Here is a 21310-nt window from a genome sequence, read left to right on the forward strand (position 1 = left end):
TGCACAGGTGCTCCTTCAGTTGAAATGTAAAATGATCTCGAAAAATGCTCGAAAACAGATGAAAGATTGACAGTGACCTCAAAACTCTCCTGATAATTCTTTTATGGCCACAATGAATTCTTCAAATGTCGCATTATCTTTAATGGCAGTCAGCTTGGGAAATGTACTGTGTTTTTCAAAGTGAGTCCCTCCTACAATACATCAAATCAGAAAGAATTTTTTTTCTCACCCTGCAATGTGGGTAGTGTGCAGTCAATTCTCGATATTCTAATTTTCCTCCACAACTTCAACATAAGCGAATATTAAATAGAAAAATCGTTCCAGACATGCTGCTTGACTAAACTAAAGTACTTTGCCGTTATATATAAAGCCTCCATACTCTTCGTTCCACTCCATCGAAAACAATTACAACTGACAGTGGAATTATTTGTGAGACTTCAGAACTATTCATACCACCAGTTTCTCCATATTCTGCATGCCTACAAATTCTTGATCTACTGAAAAAGGAATCCCGTCTGTCGATTGTAGTAATATTTTGCTCTTTCTGTATCAAATAATTAATTATATTCTTCCTGCATGGCATCGTAATATACACTCATACTCATAAATGAAGGACAATGCTGATACATAGTGAAACAACGCTCTGGTGGGCGGTTTCCGGGTTTAAATCACCTCGGGGTATGACCATGCGGTGCATTTGACCTGCGGTCGTCGCACGGTGGCGCTGGTAGCGGTCCACATATTCAGAGGTGTGTTGGTGCATGTTAGAGTACGGTGCAGAGAGTAAGTGTGCAGACGTTTACAGACGTGCTAATGGTGACTGTGTGTTGAAAATGGCTCAAAGAACACATATTGATGACGTTATGAGGAGTAAAATACTAGGGCGACTGGAGGCTGGTCAAACACAGAAGGTCGTAGCACGAGCACACACACATCCATGCCCGAGGCAGGATTCGAATGTGCGGTCGCTCGATTCCAGACTGAAGCGCCTAGAACCGCTCGGACACACAAGCCGGCACAGAAAGTTAAATTTTCCTAAAGCACAATAGAGGTTTCATAGATGTGTTTCTGGAGGAAACTGATTAATTAGACATAGCATGGAAATCTACAAGGCTAATGGCTCCTTCGTGTAATGAATTCGTGCAGTGCAAATGTCTTTGCAGCGTGTACTATCTGTATCTAAATGTACAAGAAAATGAAATATTCAACCCTAAAAATTATCGACGAAATTATGTAAAGTACAGATGTGAGTTGTTGGTGGCGGGACTGTATTCAGTGTGAAACCGCAACAACAGTTCATACTGCTGAGCTGAAACGTTACGTAAGATGAAGCATACTGCGTAACTCTACTAAGGAAGTACATTACTTGTAGCATGAGAGCCCTTAAATGGGACTAGTCGTGAATTATCGAAGTCACGTGGTTTCATGCTCACGCAAGGAGAAATTCTAACATAGTGCGTAGACAAATGCTGATACTTTTTGCAACGACCATATAATATTCAAATAATTTGGTTACGCATGAGGCAGCCCTAAACGAATGACTGCACTCCATCTCGAATTCTACACAAAAGCCATTAAGTTCCTAATTTAACTACACAATTAAATAAATAAGATGATCTACAGAATCTGCCTGCTGACAAATGAGAGGGAGGGAGTCCTCTGCACGAGGGATCACATATGAAAGAAGCGTAACTGTATATGTTTATCCACTTGCACCAATATTTCAGAACCTAACACGAAGGAATACTGTGTTACATAACATATTAAGTAAACATGCTGTGAGAGAAATTACAACACGAGAAACACGAATCTAAAATGACACGCGTAGCTGGAAACGGTAAGCGAGACAAGTGTGGAAACGTGCTTTAGCCAAGAGCATAAAGTGATCTCACCCGTTGATGTGCTGCAGCATGATGAAACGGCAGGTCGGCGACTGTACCGTATCACAACGTAGCCCAGAGTGATGTCAGTTCCACCGCACCGTGCTCTCGCTAAATTAAATTCGCGCCAAGCCTCTGATTGGCTCTTGCAAGTCCAAGTCCTTGAGCTCTGCGAGACGTATCAGTGCGCATCTACACCGAGATAAATGCGGCAGCAGACGGGGAGTGCAGAATTTTGTAAAAGCTATATTTTTGCAAAAACCAAGAGTTGGGGAGCGACGCAATTGCGCACTTGTGAGACGTCGCCAAAGACAGTCGACGTCTTTCAACTTCCACGTTTTCCCCGACAGGTTTGGCATAATTTTTACAAACAGCCATCTTCAATCTATGACGAATGCTCTTACTTATTCATTCATAGTGTCACATGTTCGCGCTGTCTCTTATCGCACTCATCATTCTATTAGCAAACCTGCGTGGCGAGTTAGCGATATCGTGTTTGATCTAAAAAGGGATACAGTGTTCAGATGAGAGCTGCTAAGGTGGAAAAAGTTTTCTTGAATTATTTAGTTTTAATGTAAATTTGTGTTTTTCATTCACCATACAATGTGGATTAAGAAGGTGGGCATAATTATTAAATTAAGCTGTCAGAAACAAGCAGCAACTCGCCTCTTTAGTGTACCATGAGGACTTATTGTCGTCGCATGCACACCATCCATTTGCGGATGCATGTTCATAGGACGCTTTCTGTTCATTTCCAGTCAGGAATCCGTCCCTACAGTTTGCCGGTTTCATTGATATAATATTCACATTATATGTATGAGGCGGTGGTGCTTTGTGGTGGGTAGAAAGAGGCAATGGAGTCATGTGAGAGACGGTGGGGCTGCTGCCCACATGTACCGTTTCCGGGTTAGGCCATGGTTACGCTTTTGGTAATATCGGTATCGCTGCCCTGCGGTACACGGGACTTGTATCTCAAAAGATCTACTGTTGTGTAAATTATTTCTTGGGTGTTCACCAACGTTTTCATCAAGTTCTATTGAAAAACATAAATCTTTCAGCGTCTTAGTTGAAGGCTTGGATCGTCTTACACTGAAGCGCCAAAGAAACTGGTATAGGCGCGCGTATTCAAGTACGTACATATACAACACTTCAGAGTATGGTGCTGAGGTCGGCAGCGCCTATATAATACAACAAATGTCTGGCGCAGTTGTCAGATCGGGTACTGCTGCTATAATGGCATGTTATCAAGATATGAGTTTGAACGTGGTGTTATAGTGGGCACACGGGCGGTGGGACACAGCATCTCCGAGGCAGCGATGAAGTGGGGATTTTTCCGTATGACCATTTCACAAGTGTACCGTGAATCCGGTAAAACATCATGTCTCCGCTGCGGCCGGAGAAAGATCCTGCAAGAACGGACCAACGATGACTGAGGAGAATCGTTCAACGTGACAAAAGTGGAAACTTTCCCCAAATTGTTGCAGATTTCACTGCTAGGCCATCAACATGTGTCAGCTCAAGGACTATGGAACGGACCATCATCGTACGAAAGCACGCCTCACCTGAGCCCGTCAACACCGACATTGGACTGTTGACTATTGGAAATATGTTACGTTGTCGGGAGAGTCTCATTTCAAATTGAATCGAGCGGTTGGACGTGTGCGGGTATGGAGACAACCTCATGAATACATGGTACCTGCATGTCAGCAGTGGAATGTTCAAGCTGGTGGAAGCTCTGTAATAGTGTGAACCGTGTGCAGTTGGAATGATATGGGACCCCTGATACGTCTAGATACGACTCTGATACGTGACACGTACGTAAGCATCCTGTCTGATCACCTGCATCCATTCTTGCCCATTGTGCATTCCGACGGACTTGGGTAATTCCAGCAGGACAATGCGACACCCCACACTTCCAGAATTGCTACGGAGTGACTCCAGGAACTCTCTTCTGAGTTTAAACACGTTCGCTGGCCATCAAACACTCCACACATGAGCATTACTGAGCATATCTGGGATGCCTTGCAACGTACTTTTCAGAAGGGATCGCCACCCTCTCGTACGTTTACCGATTTATGGACAGCCCTGCAGGATTCATGGTGCCAGTTCCCTCAAGCAATGCTTCAGACGTTAGTGGAGTCCATGTCACATCTTGTTGCGGCACTTCTGTGTGCTCGTGGGGGCCCTACACAACATTAGGCAAGTGTACCAGTTTCTTTGGCTCTTCAGTGTATCTCACACAGTCAGTCGCTTCATCCGTCCACCCAGGAGCAGGCCCCCCGCCCTGCAGTTTGCGCACGCTATTTGCACGGGCTTGCGGTGACAATGGCGTGGCCACTCGTGCCCGCCTCATTCATTAGAGCGCTTAGCCGGAGGCCGCTAACACACGGCAATTGGCGCCACAGTCGAACAGCAGCACGTCTTCGCAGTGCCGTAGCCTTCGGCTGGGTCGCTGCTAACCGAGCAGCACTCTTCGAGAATACCGACCGACGGTTTCTTCGGCAGGGGGCCGAAGGAAATAGTCGGAGCGGGAAGGAACATTCGCACTCGGCGTTCCCGACGCTGACGTGGCAGAAACAGCGTTGCCACGTTTAAATTGGGACCTGATTCTTGTGACACATGGAGTCTTGAGCCTGTTCTACATGAACAAGTATGTGGCGAAAATCGGCTACTTGATATAGGTGCGTAACATTTGCTTGCAAGTAAATCATCCGGCGACCACGTCGCGAGTGGAACAGTGACGTCAGTGGTTACGAGTGTGTTGTTCTAAAATCCTGAGTAAGCTACAGACTGTGGCGTTGTCTGCTAACATCGAAAGACAACGAATTCTCCAGGAACTCACTCGTATTATGGTGATGCATATCTTCATTTTGTTGTTCGCATGGCATATTGAAAAGGTTGCATGAGGGCCTGGTATTTTTCCTACTAGAGCCAAAACAATTGCAAGTAAAAAGTTATTTACGTTTTATAACAACTGGACAAAGAAATAGTCTACATAACGAATAAAGGAGAACGTAAATGGATATATCTTCTTTAGAGAAAATAATTTCAACAGGAAAACTCACACCTACTTAACAAGAAAAACCATTATCTATGTTTCCAGAATGAGATTTTCACTCTGCAGCGGAGTGTGCCCTGATATGAAACTTCCTGGGAGATTAAAACTGTGTGCCGGACCGAAACTCGAACTCTGGACCTTTGCCTTTCACCGGCAAGTGCTCTACCATCTGAGCTACCCCAGCACCACTCAAGACCCGTCCTCAAAGCTTTACTTCTGCCTGTACCTCGTCACCTACCTTCCAAAATTTACAGAAGCTTCCTAGCGAAGCTTGCAGAACTAGCACTCCTGAAAGAAAGGATATTGTGGAGACATGGCTTACCCACAGCCTGGGGGATGTTTCCAGAACGAGATTTTCACTCTGCAGCGGAGTGTGCTCTGATATGAAACTTCCTGGCAAATTAAAACTGTGTGCCGGTCCGAGACTCGAACTTGGGACCTTTACCTTTCACGGGCAAGTGCTCTACCACCTGAGCTACCCAAGCACGACTCACGCCCCCTCACAGCTTTACTTCTGCCAGTACCTCGTCTCCGACATTCCAGACTTTACAGAAGCTCTCCTGCGAATCCTGTAGAACTAGCACTCCTGAAAGAAAGGATGTTGCGGAGACATAGCTTAGCCACAGCCTGGGGGATGTTTCCAGAATGAGAAATTGTGTCACAATTTTTTTTTCTTCCCAATTCTATTCAGTAACCTTCTCACTACTTACGTGATCGACCCACCTAATCTTTTGCATTCTTCCGTAGCACCACATTTCGAATGCTTCTATTCTCTTTTTATCGAAACCGTTTGTCGTCCATGTCTCACTTCCATACGTTGCTACATTCCAGACAAATGCCTCCAGGAAAGACTTCCTAATACTTAAATCTCTATTTGATGTTAACCAGTTTTTCTTCTTCGTAAACCCTTTTCTTGTCATTGCAACTTTACATTTTATATCCTCTTTGCTTCGGCTATCATCAATAGCAAAACTCATCCACTAGTTAAAGTGCCTCGTTTACTAATCTGATTCCTTCAACATTGACGGCTTCAGTTCTGCTACATTCCATTATCCTTGTTTTGGTTTTTTCATGTTCATCTTATATACTCCTTTCAAGACAGTATCCAGTCCGTTAAACTGCTCTTCTGAATCCTTTGCTGTCTCTGACAGGATTACAATGCCATCGGCAAACCTCGGCGTTTTTATTTCTTCTCCCTGAACTTTAATTCCTATTCCAAAGTTTTCCTTGTTTTCCTTTACTGTTTGTTCAGTGTACATATTGAATAACATCGGAGATAGGCTACAACCCTGCCTTACTACCTTCTCTGCCACAGCTTCCTTTTCATGCCCCTCGACTATTATAACTGCCATCTGGTGTCTGAACAAGTTGTAAATAGCCCTTCGCCACCTGTATTTCACCTCTGGTGCCTTGAAAATTTCAGAGTGTATTCCAGTCAACACTGGAAAACACTTTCTCTAAGTTAACAAGTGCTACATATTTAGGTTGGCCTTCCTTAACATATCTTCTATGATTAGTCCTAGGATCAGTACTGCATCGTTTGTTCCTACATTGTTCCGGAATCCAAACTGATCTTCCCCGAGGCCGGCTTCTACCAGTTTTTCCATTCTTCTGTAAATAATTCGTGTTAGTATTTTGCAACCATTACTCGTTAGACCTTATAGTTGTGTAATTTTCGCACCTGTCAGCAAGTGATTTCCCTGGGATTGGAATTACTATATTCTTCTTGAAGTCTGAGGGTATTTTAGCTGTCACATACATCTTGCACGCCGGATGGAAGATTTTTGTCATGGCTGTCTCTCCCAAGGCTATCAGTAGTTCTGACAGAATATCGTGTACCCGTGGGGCCTTATTTCGAGTTAGATCTTCATGTGCTCTGTCAGATCCTTCACGCAGTAGTATATCTCCCATCTAATCTTCAGCTACGTCCACTTCCCCTTCTATAATATTGCTTTCAAGATTCTACATACACCTTATACCTTTAGGTTTTCTCTTCTTTGCTTAGGAATGGTTTGTCATCTGGGTTCTTCATATTCATACAGCTGCTTTTCGTTTCGCGAAAGGACGCTATCTCTTTTTCCCCTAGTGAAATATGCTTCTAAATCCTTACATTTGACCCCTAGACATTCCTGTTTAGCAGTTCTGAACTTCCGGTTAATCTCACCTTTTAAACGTTTCTAATCCCTGTCGCCTGCTTCATTTGCTGCATTTTTAAATTATAAAGGACAAAATAAAAACAGCCCTTTTCCTCTCCCTTCAGTACTCAGATGTGTGAAGAATTTACTATATGACCTTCGTCAAGGACGTCAACCAGCAATTTTGCTTTTGTCATTAACATGCACTATTATTACTACTTGTTCCTACAGTGCGTTTCTACATTTGCACACAGCTCTCACAACGCATAGTGACACTGACATGTAAACGAAAACGACCACGCAAGACAGACGAGATTCAATACAGGATTAAAACGGCAGGAGGGTGCAGTAGACTCACCTGTCATAAGTATTACTTTGTGACAAGAGAGCCGATCGGGTAACAGGGCTTTAGGGGGCATGGCGCACTGACGCGGTTGTACGTCGGGCGATGGCGCGGCGGTGGTTTGTTGCCTGCAGCGCTGCGCATAATTGCTGTAGTCCGCGTTTTGCGCAATACCGCCTTTTGAGGAAGCTGACTGTTTAGAAAAAAAACGTTAATTCCACATCTTGGAGCCTCATTTCGCTAGTTAACAGTGGAATAGCTGTCTTTTAATTATTGTTCAAAGTTAATACAATGTTTCCAATGTACGTAGTTCATTCGTACAGGTTGCATGGAAAAATGTAGTCGTGGCTAATTCACACCTGCTGTACTTTTGGTCACACATTTCTGTGTGAGAACTACCGCCAACATATCAAAGTTGCTAAAAGCTGAAAGCAAAATCGCATCTTCACTGCCTGACAAAAAAAGAGAGGCACTCACAAGGGGAGGAGCAAATGAAATCATAATTCACAGGTTGAGAGGGCATGTGATGGCACTGCGATGATCTCAAAACTGAGTCACGTTAACCAAGAACTTGTCAGTATAGAACCACGTATCACAATGACGTCACACTCCACTGGCCTGGATGCATACACTGATTCCGTTGAGAATGGGGTCATAAGGCTGTTGTAATTTCTCCTGAGATAACCTGGTTCACAACTGTTGTAGGTGGTTGTGGATAGCCTGGATAGGGCCAATGGAACCGAGCTGATGTCTGAGCTGGACCCATGGGAACCGTGGGACACAACTGGACTGGCCACAGGAGAACCTCAAACGCAGACGGTGCGTTGAGACACGTGAAATCTGTGCAGGAGCATTGTCCTGTTGAAAATGGCACAACGATACTTTCGCATGAGAGGTAACACACAAGGGCACAGGATGACTATGACGTACCGTTGTGGACAACAGACTTCTCTCAATCACTACCAGCTCTAATCTGAAATCACACTTAATGGCTCCGCACAACATGACACTAGCCGTACTAGCACCGCTGTGGCTCTCCAAAACATTTTTCAGCACAATACAAAGCCATTCGCCAGCAGTCCATGTTTCTCAGTCACGGCATCAACTCCAAACGCAGCCGTTAATGTTGAGGTGCCAAAGCCAACATACGCATGGGATGCTAAAGCTCTGGTCAGACCGCAGCTGGTCCCCGGCAGTGCGGCAGGATGACACAGACTGGTGCAGGGACTGCATTGATAGTTCTCGGATGGGAGTCGCAGGTGTGATGGGGTTGCGTGGTACGCAGTATGGCGATCCACCCTTAATCTGGCCACACGTGGTCGACCACGTTTCTACGCAGTCCAACATCGGACCACAGTCATATGCGAATGCTCCACAAAAGTGGATATTGCGCGATTCATCCAGAGGACACAATGGAAGCCCACAATGTGACACCTTCCAAGTTCTGTCAAGTGCTAATAACGCTGTCTCACACGAGTATGCGGCATTTTCGTATCCCTCACAGTGGTCACTCAACGTCGGACGCTGTTCGCGCCCCATAGATTTCCTGCAATCCCTGGCAGCAACACTAAACACAAATAACACGAACACACTCTAGTGGCCATTCTACCCATCACAGACAATTGCAGGTCTCACCATTTACATGCCCGCCGATGGTGTGTACGAGTACGAAGTTACATCGATATCTGATCACGTCTTCTAGGTGATTCACTTTTTTGTGAGGCCATATATTTACATCATAGTTTAAACAAATTTTAAATAGTAAAGATATACCACATCGCACTCCGCTCGAGGTTACAGACTCAGACTTTTTCTTCATTTTCTTCTTTTGCTTGCGTCTTTGTCCCACAGTTTCGCAGGGTCGGCATGGCTACGGTCGGATCTGGCGTGGTTAATTGAAGGAGTTGTCAGATGCCCTTCCTGTCGCCACCCTGTACCCCGCCGGGACGGAATCAGTGTACAGCAGCCGTAAAGCAGCTAGTGTAAACCATTAAATAGTTCGAACGTGTTTCAAATGTCTGCTAGTCGTGAATCTGAGACGGGACGTGGAGACCAGTCCGGTATTCACCTAGTGGGATGTGGAAAGGCGCATAAAAACCACCCCCAGTGTGGCCGGCACTCTGGCCGTCGTCGTTAATCCGCCGAGAGGATTCGTTCTGTGGCCGGCCGAGGTGGCCGAGCGGTTCTAGGCGCTACAGTCTGGAACCGCGCGACTGCTACGCTCGCAGGTTCGAATCCTGCCTCGGGCATGGATGTGTGTGATGTCGTTAGGTTAGTTAGGTTTAAGTAGTTCTAAGTTCTAGGAGACTGATGACCTCAGAAGTTGCGTCCCATAGTGCTTAGAACCATTTGAACCGATTCGATCGGGTTCCGGACTAAAGCGCCTAGAACCGGTCGGCCACCACCGCCGCCGTAACTGAGATACACATTAGTTGTAATTAAACATTTGGTACTTGGATCAGTGTAAACGCAAAAGTATTTACTGTATGGGTACCAGTCGTCATAGGAATGATGTTCAGACTGTGCGCTGCAGTATTTGTGTTTTTAGTAGCGTTAGTGTCATAACTTGTCGTCAGGGGCCAGCAGCGACGTAGGGTCGAAACACAGGCACCAGTGTGCATTACAACTGCAGGTACTGAGCGTGGGTCTGGACAAGGTGAGCAGGGCTTTAATCGCAGCAGTGATGCTGCTGCTCTTCGTAACAACGTATTAAAGGAATACGGATAGGTCCTCCTTCCACACCAGGGTTGAGGAACATGTTTCGGAAGTTCGAATTCACTGGCGATTTGGGAAATACTCCTCAAAGTGGCCGACGGCCAATGGCGCCACAAATTGTTAACGAAGTTACTGTTGCCGGGGCTGGAAACGCTGGATGCAATGCGCTATCTTCAAGCAGTGCACGATGTGTATCACGATAGCTGAACATTACATGGTTCACGGTACGAGAGTGCTACGAAATTGTATCTCTAATACGATTCCAGGTTGTCCTGGATAGAGACTGTCGTCACATTGAGCACCGTTTGTAATCTGAAACGTAAACATGGAATGTTGTTAAGAAATGTTACAATCTCTTGTGGAAATTAAGATATGTTTCTTTCTGTAGTTTATTCGTTATTTCTCTTCCGCATGTCCTTACCAATGTTTGCACAAAGTTTCATTGTCCGTTGTTTATTTCAAGGGCGCGCTCTCAAGTGGCGAAAGTTTAATTAATATCACACTGTATATTAACAGCAGTTTCCAGAAAGAACAAGCATCGACGAGTTGATAATTTCGAATATGAAAGTGAAAAGTAACGTTAAAAAACATGAACCTGTATGACAGTTTGTTTCTTTTGCTGACGTCGTTAACCAAGGATGAGTTCACCGTGTGACTATGTAATGGAATAGGAATTAAGGAGTAGTAAGGTAATGGCTAGCTGTTTTCTGGATAATTCATACTATATATTTCAATATGATTAACGAGACGATAAACTGAAGCAAAATAATCACAGACCGCGCTTGAGTGAATATAAAATAGTTAAAAATCTACATATATCTGCGTTGTCAACATATATCTTTTAGTACAAGTATTTTTCTGAAATTCTACTATGCACCCCTCAACTTCTATTTCTGAAAAAGTCGTAAACATTTATCATAATCTTTTAAGATGTACTACAGTTCCTGAAATGAGTCTAAAACATATTTTATATAAATGACCTCACTCCCTTGCTTTCTTTATCTTGTGTTTCAGTTAGTAATCTTAATTATTGTGCTTAGGCAGTATTTCATTCATACCATGGAACTTTTCCCCAAAAATCGTGGTTATATGTCTCTCTGGACAGTGAGTGTCTTAAAATATTAGGTCTGCAGGAGTATATTATTCTGCTCTGTCTTCTACGTCTTCGCCACTGTACTCATCTTCTCTCATTCATATGTTCTCTGGACTCAATGGTGTGAATAGAATTCACTTGTCACGCACTGCAGCATATGACATTTTGAGATATTGCACTTTTTTATTTTGAGATGATTTGATGTATTTTTATGAAACAGAAAAATACGATATTTGCGTGGTGGACGGGGTCTTTCCAAAGCATAGACATAGCGAGGAAAGTGTGACATAATCCGCTTAACCAACCAGCCAGGTGTATAAATTGTCAAACAGCATACTTTAGGGGAAGATTAAGTTATGATTTAACCCTTTCGTGAGCCGTGGGAAACGTGCTTCCCACTACAATGAACTCGCTCCTAGTCCCGTGGGTTTCACAGTTCCCACCTCTGTACGGTGCTGCCACCTAGTGAACAGTATAGGGTACTACTTCCAATCGGAAGGTCCCCCGGATTTTGCTGTACCTTCGCGCAGAGGCATTGTATAGCAGAGTATTGCTCTGTAGAGGAGCCTTTCAGTGCTGTTTGAATAACATTTTGTGATTTTTTCCTCAAAGCTATAGTATATGGTAAATACTTTTGATTATTTATGAAGGAAAACGTGAAATTGGAACGAGGAGAATTCCAGTTTGAAACAAAACGAGCAATTTCTGCAGTAAAGTGGATGGTACCTGTCCAGTCACTTTCCAGTCCTCAATTCATGACCCACGAGAAACAGCCACAGTGGAAAGGAAAAACAAGGATGGTACTAGTACAGAGATTTCTTGTCCTGAAGTTGTGACAGAATACAACAAAATAATGGGTGGTGTCGATAAGTTTGATCTATTACGAGAAAGGTATGCTATTGGCAGACGTTCTATAAAATGGTGGCACAGAATGTTTTATTTCCTGGTGGACGTTGCTGCAGTGAACAGTTTTATCCTGTGGAAAATAAGTAAAAGAGAAAGTGGACAGTACGATCAGCTCACATACAGGATCCATCTAGCCAGACAATTGTCCGCTGGCTTCTCATCCCAAAAAAGGCGTGGATAAAAACCTGTCTTTCTGGCAAAAATGGGTAAAGTACATGAAGATTTTCGTCATGTGGCTGTAGGGGAGGATCAACCCATTTTTGGAGAAACATACTGGACTTGCCGCCATTGTAGTACCAAAGCTGCGGTAAAGAGCACTCGCTGTGTTTGTACATATTGTCAGATACCATTTTGCATACACCCATTATTCAGAAAATTTCATGGCAAGTAATTGTGAACAATCATTGTAAGAAGAGAAATAAATTTATCAAATAAATATGACATATATTGAAAAAATTGTTTTTGTTATTTAACTCCAAGGAAGGGCAGTGAGAGGAATACTTCCCACCTTGTCGTGTGACCTCACTTTCAAAGTTGGAGCAAATTTGATATTCTGTATGATAAATATACCTATGTGTTAACTACTATCTGCCCTCCATTCATTAAAAGAACTGCTCAATAATTTTGCCCACGAAAGGGTTAAGAGTGAATTCTCCACACTTATAAAACATAATTTCTATTGTCAACACAGGTACAAGGCAATTAAACGTTACTGATCATCATTACTGCTCCACCTCCATAATTTTCTGCAAATGGATTTCCGATCTGCACACTATGTATGAAAATCCCTATCATACAGTACAATTAGTTTCCAATTGTCACGTAAGCAGAATAATGAAATTAACCCCTAGAAGAATATCTGATGCCCAATGTTTTGAAGGACTGCGGCAAAAAGAGGGTAACGCGTCACAAGAAACTTGTTCCGATAGCCATCAATTGATTTAATCCTCGAATACAGGACACACAAGTGCCCTAAAAGGAATTCTCGTTCATTGAGTCGAAAATTGTACTAATAATTGTAGCAGAAGATTTTGGTCTTCGTGGGACAACTATGGTTAAGATTAATTGCAGTGGTTATCTCGCTAAGGTTATCACAGTCTTTCAAGTTCTGGAACCGTCGTGTTCTAGCCTGGGCCACCTGAAGGAACAAAAAACGCCTTTAAAAATGACGAAAGCTCCGAATTTTCTAGAAGCGTGCGACGTAAACGTCGTTTGTTTAATGGTCCACCCCTTCGAAAATATATACGGTAACGACAACATACGTTTCCTAATTAACAGTTGAAAAAACAGTTATATTAATTAAAAGACAGCCCTTCGTAATATTGTGATGGATCTGTGACTTTTATTTATTTATTTTTATTCCGGTGAATCCATATATTAACCACTGATGCTCATGAAACAATTTTTTGTTACATAAACACTTTGATCTTCAGGTGTATGCTCCCCATTCACTGCTGAATTTTTATGTTCTGTTTTGTCTATAGTTACCGTCATCTGAAGATTCTGTGGTTATAAGTACTGTTCCTAGTGGATACTGTCAAGTAATCGCAAATAGTTTTTCAAATTCTGTATACCGTGATTTTTCTTGCATATGTTTCATTATACCAAGCTGTTAGCAGTATGATTGAATAACCTCAAGGAAAAAAAAATTACGGAACGTGACCTTATACATCCAACACTGTTTAGGAGGAAACCATATGTATTTACCACAAAAGAAACTTTCAAGTGACGCTATCCACCACCAGGAGCGAGCTGTAGTTCATTAACAAGAAACTTACACTGCCGGCCGGAGTGGCCGAGCGGTTCTAGGCGCTTCAGTCTGGAACCGCGCTACCGCTACGGTCGCAGGTTCGAACGCTGCCCCGGGCAAGGTGTGTGTGATGTCCAAGGTTAGTTAAGTTCCAGTAGTTCTAAGATCTAGGGGACTGATGACTTCTGCAGTTAAGTCCAATAGTGCTCAGAGTCATTTGAACCATTTTTTTGAAACTTACACTTAGTAAATAATTTTCGCAACTTACACACTGGGCTCCTTTTGCAGACAGTGCCACTGGGCACAAGAAAAATTACGGGACGATGACAGATTTTTTGCACGCGTTCTATTTAGCGACGAAGCGTCATTCACTAACAGCGGTAACGTAAACCGGTATAAAATGCACTATTGGGCAACGGAAAATCCACGTTGGCTGCGACAAGTGGTACATCAGCGACCTTGGCGAGTTAATGTATGGTGCGGCATTATGGGAGGAAGGGTAATTGGCCCCCATTTTATCGATGGCAATCTAAATGGTGCAATGTATGCTGATTTCCTATCTAATGTTCTACCGATGTTACTACAAGATGTTTGATTGCTTGACAGAATGGCAATGTACTTCCAACATGGCGGACGTTCGGCACATTACTCTCGTGCAGTTGAAGCGGCATTGAGTAGCATATTTCATGAGAGGTGGATTGGTCGTCGAAGCACCATACCATGGCCCGCACGTTCACCGGATCTGACGTCCCCGGATTTCTTTCTGTGGGGAAAGTTGAAGGACATTTGCTATCGTGATTCACCGACAACGCCTGACAACATGTCAGCGCGTTGTCAATGCATGTGCGAACATTACGGAAGGAGAACTACTCGCTGTTGAGTGGAATGTCGTTACACGTATTGCCAAATGCATGAAGGTTGACGGACATCATTTTGTGCATTTATTGCATTCATGTGGTATTTACAGGTAATCAGGCTGTAACAGCATGCGTTCTCAGAAATGATAAGTTCACGAAGGTACATGTATCACATTGGGAGAACCGAAATAAAATGTTCAAACGTACCTACGTTCTGCATTTTAATTTAAAAAACCGACCTGTTACTAACTGTTCATCTAAAATGGCGAGCCATATGTTTGTGACTATTACAGCGCCATCTATCACAAAGCGAAAAACGTGGACCAACTCAAACATTCATATTTATTTACGTACTACACGAATATGTAATAAAAATGCGGGTTCCTATTTAAAAATACGCAGTAGATATCCGTTTGACCTATGGCAGCGCCATCTAGCATGCCAACCATAGCTAGACAAGTTTCGTTCTTTGTAGTTGTTTCGTTTGACGCTTATTTCGTGAGATATTTGGCCCGGTCACGATCAATGGACCACCTTGTATAGTATCCTACTGTGCAGCTCGGCAAACCGTCACTTATCGTCTGTTCGTGAAGCCACTGAAGTTGTGCGAGGACCTGGCCTGTTTATCTTGGGCTACGCATTCTGAATAGTCTCTTGGTACTACGGACACGACCGACGATGTATTTGTCTTGTTTCTAGTTTCTGGTTGTTCTACCGATCTACATGTTGTTTGGACTAATTCCTGCTTCAGCACCTTGTGCTACCACGGTTTTACCTCCTCACTCCCGCAGCAATGCTGTTCTACCCAAATCTCTCGCAAGACCAATAGAAAATTGGTGACCAGTAACCTTCTCACTATGCAGTATGTTACAGGGCGGCCAGAAAGTCCCTTTATATGTGCAAACACTTCATCGCAACTGAAATAACACAGTTCTTCGTCCAAAACATCCTTATGAGCGTCGCCGCTATCCCTGTAGAGCTTGATAGATCTTCACGTCCTCTTAATCATCCAGTTTGGTAGCTGCAGCGACACATTCTGGAAGGCTTCATGAGCACCTGCTCACAGAACGGCATTGTAAACATAGCGCTTTCTCCTCAGATACGACACGACTATTCTCCGCAAGACATTGTTGTAAAGTCCGCAAGTCGAGATGGGCAAAAATAAAGGTCTGGTAAATTTGGAGACTCACGTAGTGTCCACCGGCGAGGGAACATTTCATGTAGGCGTTCATGAACAGCAAGTGTGAAATGAGCGGACGCTCCATCCTGTTGGTAAACGACTTTGTCCTTGATGTCCAAATTCTCCTGTTTTGGAAGAAGCCACTCGTTCTACTTCCACAGATAAGTAACATGGGCCACGGATCCCAATCTGGGTTGTGTTTCTCAGATTGCTAGCGGGAATAGGTGACTTTGCGCCACCAAGTCCCTATACAGTCGTTAAATACCATTAGCTTCCGCTGGCGCTGAAACCTCTAGGATGCCGTGTGGGGATTAAAGGATGACATTCTCCCCTTCCAATTTCTAGTCTGGAGTACTTTGTTTTGTATCTACGCCTTTTCTTCACAAGAGGTAGCTGTCTGTATAAAACTGATTAACACCCGTAAGGAAAACAGGTCCTGGTGTATATGGCTGCAATTTATTAAGTGATTTAGTGGGAGGTAGAATGATTAATGATGAACATGATTAATAACTAGAGCTAAGTGCTCTTACAGTGAATATTATAAAGATGATTTCTTTCTGTTGTTACCTCAGAGACCAATGAATGTTGGTAGAATATTGTGATATCTGTGAAAGAATTTGCCGTTATTATGACTGGGTACTATCAGGATACCAATTAAAAATGTGAAAATGGGTCTCTAGGCTTCTTTCTGGGAGACACGTCTTTCCGAGGGTATCTCTGACGCCCTTTCGTTAACATTGTGAGCCACTGGTATTTTTCACGGGTTTGCAGCCGGATCATGTTGTCGTCCAGACACAAAATTTTGGCGGACCAGCTGGCCGCCGTCTTCGGGTGAGTTAATGCTAGTCCACTGCCTCGCCGAAACTGAATTCCAGCCCCAACGACGGAAACCGTTATACACCATGGACAGAGGACCGCGCGTGCGTGACATGATGGCTAGCGCCTCCTGGCGGCAAGTAGACACGCAACGCACCGGTGGGAGAAGACGGCAGAAACGATAAATCGCAGCAGCACTAGTTGGAAGAATCCAGTGACCGAAAAGAAGACCGTTGTTGTTTAATGTCGGACAAAATCGGATTCCATATCTTACTTAGAGGAAAACTTTTACCCCTGTTAATAATATTACTGGATAATCTAATTTCAATTATTCTTTATGAACACATTCCCAATAGTGAGAAGCAGGAGAGATCAATTGTGTCTTGTCATACATCATCCTCTGTCCTTCGCTAAGGCAATTTTCCACCACTGCCGACTACTCAGGCTGGAACAACCGAGTGTGCCAATGATGTTCCATGCACCGGTCCTGAATGGTTCGAATGGTTTGACACGGAATTTCATAAACCCTGGTTCTCCTCAAGTTGGTCCGTCACGCGAGCCAATATACTTTTGAAGCTGTTGCTTATTTACCGTTTGCGGGAAGTATATCATCCAAAATTTCAAGAATTTTAAGAAAATATAATTTTAAATGTGTTTCTACGCCTGTGGCCAAGCTAGAGCCCTTCTTGGCTCAGTTAAAGATAATTTGGGCTTGAGGAGAACCGAGGTTTATGAAATTCCATGTCGCTGTGGAAAGAAGTATGTTGGTCAAACTATTCGAACCATTCAGGACCGGTGCGTGGAACATCATCGGCACACTCGATTGTTACAGCCTGACAAGTCGGCAGTAGTGGAAAATTGCCTTAACGAAGGACACAGGATGATGTATGACAAGACACAATTGATCTCTCCTGCTTCTCACTATTGGGAATGTGTTCATAAATAATCCATTGACATTAGATTATCCAGTAACATTATTACCAGGGCTAAAGGTTTTCCTCTATGTAAGATAAGGAATTCGATTTTGTCCGACACTAAACAACAACGGTCTTCTTTTCCGTCACTGGATTCTTCTAACTAGTGCTGCTGCGATTTATCGTTTCTGCTGTCTTCTCCCACCGGTGCACTGCGTGTCACTTGCCGCCAGAAGGCGCTGCCCATCATGTCACGCACACGCGGTGCTCTGTCCGTGGTGTGTAACTGTTTCTGTCGTTGGGGCTGGAATTTTCTATCTCACCATCTATGGCCGTCCTATCGCCCTCACTTCCACCCTCAAGTACCTTGGCGTCACCCTCGACTGTCGTCTCTCCTGAACCCCCCCCCCCCATTTCCGGACAATCCAAGCCAAGGCACACTCCCGTCTCCTCAAGCTCCTTTTGGGCTGTACGTGGGGTCTGGACCCCTCTACAATCCTCCACACCTATCAATCCCTCATCCCCCCTATCCTTTGCTATACCCATCCGGCCTGGATCTCCACCCCCCTACCTTTTATAAATCCCTTCAAATCCTTGAACGCGATGCTCTCCGCCTCGCCTATCGCATCCGTCTTCCCTCCCCCACGTGGATCCTGTACGATCTCATTCCTTTCCCCCACCTCCTCCTTTTCCTTGAAAGGATACGGATCCTGTACACCTCCTGCAAACTCGACCCTCCCCACCTGCTTCTCGCCCATCCTCTCCCACCCCTGCCCGCTGCCACGCCTGTATTCCCATGTCCCGCCCGGTCTCCATCTCTCCACCCTCCTTACCCTCTCCCAAGGTGGCTTCCGCCAGCTCCCCCTCCCTGATGATGTCCTCCTCCCCTCCATCTACCCCTCCTATCCACTTTGATCCTCCCGCCCCCACTTCCTGTGTCCATCTCCTCTTGGCACCCTCCCTCCCTTCTCTTTCCTTTTCCCCCGTCCCCTTCCTCCACCCCTCTTCCCCCGGGCTTCCCCCCTTCTCCTCTCCCCTGCCCATGGCATCGTTCCTCCCCTCTCCTTCTCCCCCTCTTCCACCCATCCCCCCCTCCTCCTCTCTTGGCAGGTCCCCGGACTCGTACACGGTTAGTGAACATTCTCGTGCCGGAGATAATTGCCATCAGTGTCTCGTGTGTGTGCCTTCGTTTGTGTTTTGTGTTCTTCGCCGTGACGCCACCACTGTTCACGTGTGCCGTCGCCGACGTCCATGTTATGTGCGCCGTGTCAACTAGTGATAGTGATATTTCTCGTCCAGCGTGAACGGCTTCATGTTTTTTGTTTTTTAATGCCTACTATTTTTTGCCCGCCGTTTTGATTGTTTTTCTCTGTGCCTCCTATATGTACTACTTTTTGTCAAACTCAATGCTGAAGAGCGGCGTACTCTGCTGCTGACAGCCCTCCTTGTGTACGGTGATAAAAATAACAATAAAGAAAAACAAGGGCTGGAATTCAGTTCCGGCGAGGCAGTGCTCTAGCATTAACTCATCCGAAGATGGCGGCCAGCTGGTCAGGATGACGACATGATCCGGCTGCAAACCCGTGAAGAATATCAGAAGTTATTACGCCGGGAAAGTCTACGAAATCACATTGTGAGCCTCTACTTTTTTCGGAAGTGGGAAGGATGTACACTACGACCAGCCATTTAAGTACTATCTCATAGCTCATAACAAAATTTTATTTTGAAATTTTTCCCGCAGTGTGAGTTCTTGCAGTGCCTGCATGCCTGTTAATCCTGTCCTTCAGGACAGAAGCAGTTTATTCCAGAAACCCTACTGAGAGAAGATGCGTTTAGCCTGTGCTGAAAAAAATTGTTTACCCACACAGCCGTGTTAAGCAATAGGGAATGCGGGAATTGAGTGACGTGTGTGGTTGCTGGGAAATCTTGAGATGCTGTGCACAGCGGCGTCTCTCTCTTTGTGATCCCTACTGCAGTCGAAGTGGATGGCACGCCCCGTGTGTCCTGGCGCTTGCTAACCAGAACGAGCCATCACCCATGGGAATGTGAACCACCACCTCCGCTGACACACATTCCATTCATCTCTCTGTACAGACTCCCAGACTGGCAGTCAGCGGTTAACTCTGGCCCCAGGATGAGCCCTTTCTGTATTACGAGCACAAAGAACATAGACCAGGTTTTCTTTATTTAACACTTTTATTTCGCCATCTCTTTACAACTTTCACCCATCCTGTTCCACATTCTGTACAATTGGTCACACAAGCTCAGTTAAGCCAGCTACGAATCATATAAAAGATTTTCACGATTTTCTGACAGTAGTGACCTCAAGCTTATTTACATGAGTTATAATTCACAACAGTTACATTTTCACACATACGCTAAAATCAGTTATAAACTAAGTTTAATGTTTTTACACTTTTACACATTAACATTAAAACCAATTACATATTTTCAGGCATTAGCAATTTAAGGCAGGGTATTCATATCAATTGTAAATTACATTAAATGATTTATATTTTCTGGTTGTGGTGACATCAGTTACAACTCAAATCAGTGTACAAATCACATTTAGTGTTTTTAAAAATTTCAGGCAGCAGTGATTTCCTAGCTAAGTTACTAACATCAGTTACAAATCGTAGTTTACACATGCACTACAATCTACATCTACATCTACATCTACATCCATACTCCGCAAGCCACCTGACGGTGTGTGGCGGAGGGTACCCTGAGTACCTCTGTCGGTTCTCCCTTCTATTCCAGTCTCGTATTGTACGTGGAAAGAAGGATTGTCGGTATGCTTCTGTGTGGGCTCTAATCTCTCTGATTTTATCCTCATGGTCTCTTCGCGAGATATACGTAGGAGGGAGCAATATACTGCTTGACTCTTCGGTGAAGGTATGTTCTCGAAACTTTAACAAAAGCCCGTACCGAGCTACTGAGCGTCTCTCCTGCAGAGTCTTCCACTGGAGTTTATCTATCATCTCCGTAACGCTTTCGCAATTACTAAATGACCCTGTAACGAAGCGCGCTGCTCTTCGTTGGATCTTCTCTATCTCTTCTATCAACCCTACCTGGTGCGGATCCCACACTGCTGAGCAGTATTCAAGCATTGGGCGAACAAGCGTACTGTAACCTACTTCCTTTGTTGTCGGATTGCATTTCCTTAGGATTCTTCCAGTCAATCTCAGTCTGGCATCTGCTTTACCGACGATCAACTTTATATGATCATTCCATTTTAAATCACTCCTAATGAGTACTCCCAGATAATTTATGGAATTAACTGCTTCCAGTTGCTGACCTGCTATTTTGTAGCTAAATGATAAGGGACCTATCTTTCTATGTATTCGCATCACATTACACTTGTCTACATTGAGATTCAATTGCCATTCCGTCACCATGCGTCAATTCGCTGCAAATCCTCCTGCATTTCAGTACAATTTTCCATTGTTGCAACCTCTCGATACACCACAGCATCATCTGCAAAAAGCCTCAGTGAACTTCCGATGTCATCCACCAGGTCATTTATGTATATTGTGAATAGCAACGGTCCTATGACACTCCCCTGCGGCACACCTGAAATCACTCTTACTTCGGAAGACTTCTCTCCATTGAGAATGACATGCTGCGTTCTGTTATCTAGGAACTCCTCAATCCAATCACACA

General features: G+C 44.3%; 1 protein-coding gene across 2 annotated transcripts in view; it reads right to left on the minus strand.

Moving 5' to 3' along the window:
- LOC126354785 (proton channel OtopLc-like) overlaps positions 1-21310 on the minus strand; it is a 223333-nt gene that overhangs the window by 136721 nt on the left and 65302 nt on the right. Inside the window, exon 1 of one of the 2 annotated variants that reach the window (XM_050004693.1) lies at positions 1893-1998. The exons of the other annotated variant lie outside the window; for it this stretch is intronic. Within the exon in view, the coding sequence (XP_049860650.1) occupies positions 1893-1912 (20 nt within the window). The 5' untranslated portion in view covers positions 1913-1998. Of the gene's footprint in view, positions 1-1892; positions 1999-21310 lie in introns of those variants that run through there. 2 annotated transcript variants of the gene reach the window in all.

The sequence above is a fragment of the Schistocerca gregaria genome, chromosome 3, assembly GCF_023897955.1.
Source record: "Schistocerca gregaria isolate iqSchGreg1 chromosome 3, iqSchGreg1.2, whole genome shotgun sequence".
In the NCBI taxonomy this organism is placed as follows: Eukaryota; Metazoa; Arthropoda; class Insecta; order Orthoptera; family Acrididae; genus Schistocerca; species Schistocerca gregaria.